Below are 4,032 nucleotides of genomic sequence, written 5' to 3' on the forward strand. Positions count from 1 at the left end.
CGATTCTAAGATCCACATATGATACCTTTGGGAATTTAGAAAAGCTCATCACAATTCCCAAAGCTATCATATATGGATCTTAGAAACAGACTTAGTTATATATATGTATGTGCATATATGTACATATAGACATACATGTATGTATATATACATACATACATGCAGGTATATACACACGCATGTGTGTATATATACATATATTTATACACACATGTATACGTATACATGTATATATATACATACTACGCACACCTGTATATACATACATACACATATATATGTATATACATATATACATACATACATATGTGTGTGTATATATACATACATACATATATGTATATATACACACACATTTGTATATAGAGATTAATGGGTATCCTTAGGGGTGTCCAAAAAGCCGGGGGCCGGCCCGGGCCCGCTCTTTGGTGCCCGGCTCGGAATGGATTTTTTATTTTTTTTATTTTTTATATGTATTATATATGTATAATATATGTATATATAAATATATATATAATATGTATAATATATGTATATATATAATATATGTATATATAATATATTTCTATATATGTATAATATGTCATATGTGTGTATATATATACTCTCTCTTAGTATATAAGTATATATAAGTATACTCTCTTATATAAGTATATATATGTATAAGTATATATAAGTATACTTTCTCTTATATAAGTATATATAAGAATACTCTCTCTTATATATGTATAATGTATGTATGTATGTATATATATACTCTCTCTCTTAGTATATATGTATATATAAGTATACTCTCTCTTATATATGTATACTCTCTCTTATATAAGTATACACTCTCTTATATATGTATAATATACGTGTGTATATATATATACACTAATATACTCTCTCTTAGTATATATGTATATATAAGTATACTCTCTCTTATATATGTATACTCCCTCTTATATAAGTATACTCTCTTATATATGTATAATATGTGTGTGTATACTCTCTCTTAGTATATAAGTATATATAAGTATAGTATATTACAACGACTACTTCTTTCCCATTGGCCCAACGGGCAACGGCTACTTATGCGATTCTCTCTCTCTCAAGTTATAACTTATAAATATACTAGGTATCCTTATCATAGGAGGGGATTTTCTTCTTGACGTCTATGTGGCACAATCCCCACCATCCTCATAAAGTAGGAAAGAGAGTGTGAGTTGTTGGGGATTTGTGCCTATTTTTATGAGGATGGTGGAGATTGTGCCACATAGGCGACAAGGAGGGAAATCTCCTCCTATGACAATGGTACCCATTAATCTCTTGTATATATATACATATATATATACACATACATATACATATATACACAAACATATACACACACATACACACACATATACGTACATGTATATATATACATATAATATATGTATATATAATATATAGTTACATAATAATTTGTAAGTATATACTAATACATAATTATATAAAATATAATAATATTAAACTAATTTTTAGCATTTTTTTATCAAAAAAAAAGATAAGAAAAGAAATTTAAAAAAACCTAGTTAGGATGTACTTATCTATTATGATGCGATGAATTCCAAAATAAATTTATACTTGTAATTTATAAATGATTTATTAATTATTAATAAAGAATTTATTTTTATAATTTTTTATTTGTAATTTATGTTATTTTAAGTGATTAATAAAATTATTGTTTTTATTAAATTTTTATGTCTTTTTTTTGTATAATTTAAACTTTAAATAAAATTTAAAAAATTTGATCAAAAAATAAAAATAAAAAAATAAAATAAACCGGGCTGGCCCGGAACCCGGGACCGTCTAGATCCCGTTACAAGGCATCTCTTCTTTTGTATTCTTCCATAGGCCCATTCATTAACTTCTCAGCTGGTACCATATCTTATAGAGAGAGAGAGAGATATTAATGGGTATCCTTGTCATAGGAGGGGATTTCCTCCTTGACGCCTCTAAAATTACATGATTGAGCGATATTGTGGATGATCCGCTCCTTTGAACTTGATCTACATATTCTAAAACCCTAACACACCAAGTTTGGGGTGAATCCGTCGTCGTTTGACCCTCTATCGAGCCATGTGAAAAGTTCTATTCATTCAAAACCGTTAAAATTGATACGAGTGGATGAAGGGTCAAACGACGACGGGTTCACCCCAAACTTGGTGTGTTGGGGTTTTAGAATATGTAGATCAAGTTTAACGGAGCGGATCATCCATAATATCGCTCAATCATGTGATTTTAGAGGCGTCATAGGAGGAAATCCCCTCCTATGACAAGGATACCCATTAATCTCATATATATATATATATATATATATATATATAGAGAGAGAGAGAGAGAGAGAGAGATACATACATATATATACACATACATACACACACACATATATAGATATAAATATAGATATATAGATATGTATATATATAGATATATAGAGATATACATATACATATATATACATATATATGTATGTATGTACATATACATATACATATATATGTATGCATGTACATATATGTATATATACATAGCGTGATGTGCGTGTACGTATGTATGTATATATACATATACTGATATACATATATATGTGAGTGTGTATATATATAAGATTATTCTAGAAAATCTCATCACAATCCCCAAAGGTATCTTATGTAGATCTTAGAAATGAACTTTGTTCAGTGTGTTAATTAACATGATTAAGAACTTGTATATTGGAGTATAACTAGTTTCTTGACAATTGGAGGAAGTAAGGCTCTGTCCTGTTTCATACTTAACAGTTGACTTACAATGAAGGTGCAAATTGAAATCTTTTACATCTTCAAACAATTTATGGACTGGTCATATTTAGGACGAGGCATTTGCGATCCATTTTAATAGCTGCCAAGTCTTTTAATTGATGAGAATTTATAACAAACAGTTTCCATCCTATAAATAAGGAGAAAATTTTAAAGCTGACATATTTAAAATTAGTAATAGGAAAATGGCAATATGATAACTTCTTGCAAAACTACTCAGAAATTAATTCAATCTGATGGTCATGAAGTAAGATTGCTTTATTTTTGAGCCATTGACCATTCACCAAAGCAGCAAGAGTGAGGAGGATATCTTTCACAAAACTAGAGCAGAAAAGGTCCAGTGGGGTCTAACGTTTTGGTCAAGAAAGAATCACAACAAGAAGGATTCACAAAGAATGCATAGCATCAAAAAAGTGTTGAAAACTGATGTATCTGAACTATTTAGATTTGTATTATTGTACATGTCGAGGAGAGGATCTTGGTATTTAGGGTGTCCACTGTTAGTTTTATATGCATGTATCCTCTAATTGAACCAACTAATTTGGTGTTTTCTGCAGTTGTCTATTGCTCTTATGTATTTGTAAACAGGAAGTTGGTTGTTTGTCAGATTGGTTTTAAAAAATGCTTCCTTGCAGGTTCTTTGTGGGCTTTCTTCCTCTGTGAATTTGGATTTACTTGCAAAGGATCTTTTGATGCTGTTATCAGGAGAGGAAACAGGAGCAACTTCAGCTACTATTGCTTCTCCCATTTACAAATTTAGGACAACGGTTGGTACCACAGATTCAAACTTTCTTTCTATGCATCTTCTGTAACAACTCCTTATCATGGACCTGCAGTTACTCTTTACCATTGCTGTGATTTATCCTTTAGATTTAAAAAACATATTTGATTGTTTACTTTGTGCAATGAAGATGTGCTGAATTAATGTTTGTTGAATCTATGTTCTTGCATTTTTTCCCCATGTCACGAAGATATATCTAGGAGTTGCAAAAATAAGATTAAGAACTTGACAAACCTTGATTACAAAGTTTACTTGGAATGACTGTCTTCATTAAGAAATATATCATTGGCTCTCTTCATCTCCTTAGTACTACTGCAAGGAATGACTTGATCGGTAGTGAATTGGAGAAGCAAATCTTTTTACTTGGAACACCGAGATATTAGTAGTATTATCTAGGATTTGTCCAGTTAGATGTGAGGATAAAGG

At 30.0% G+C, this 4,032-nt stretch overlaps 1 protein-coding gene across 2 annotated transcripts in view; it reads left to right on the top strand.

The window, feature by feature from the left end:
• The window catches only part of LOC109837783 (pre-rRNA-processing protein TSR1 homolog), a 25,768-nt gene that overhangs the window by 2,162 nt on the left and 19,574 nt on the right, over nucleotides 1-4,032 (top strand). For both annotated transcript variants that reach the window (XM_020406136.1, XM_020406137.1), the window contains exon 4: nucleotides 3,461-3,592. In XM_020406136.1, coding sequence (XP_020261725.1) covers nucleotides 3,461-3,592 — 132 coding nt within the window. The remainder of the gene's footprint in view (nucleotides 1-3,460; nucleotides 3,593-4,032) is intronic.

Source organism: Asparagus officinalis, chromosome 4 (assembly GCF_001876935.1).
Source record: "Asparagus officinalis chromosome 4, Aspof.V1, whole genome shotgun sequence".
NCBI classification, from domain to species: Eukaryota; Viridiplantae; Streptophyta; class Magnoliopsida; order Asparagales; family Asparagaceae; genus Asparagus; species Asparagus officinalis.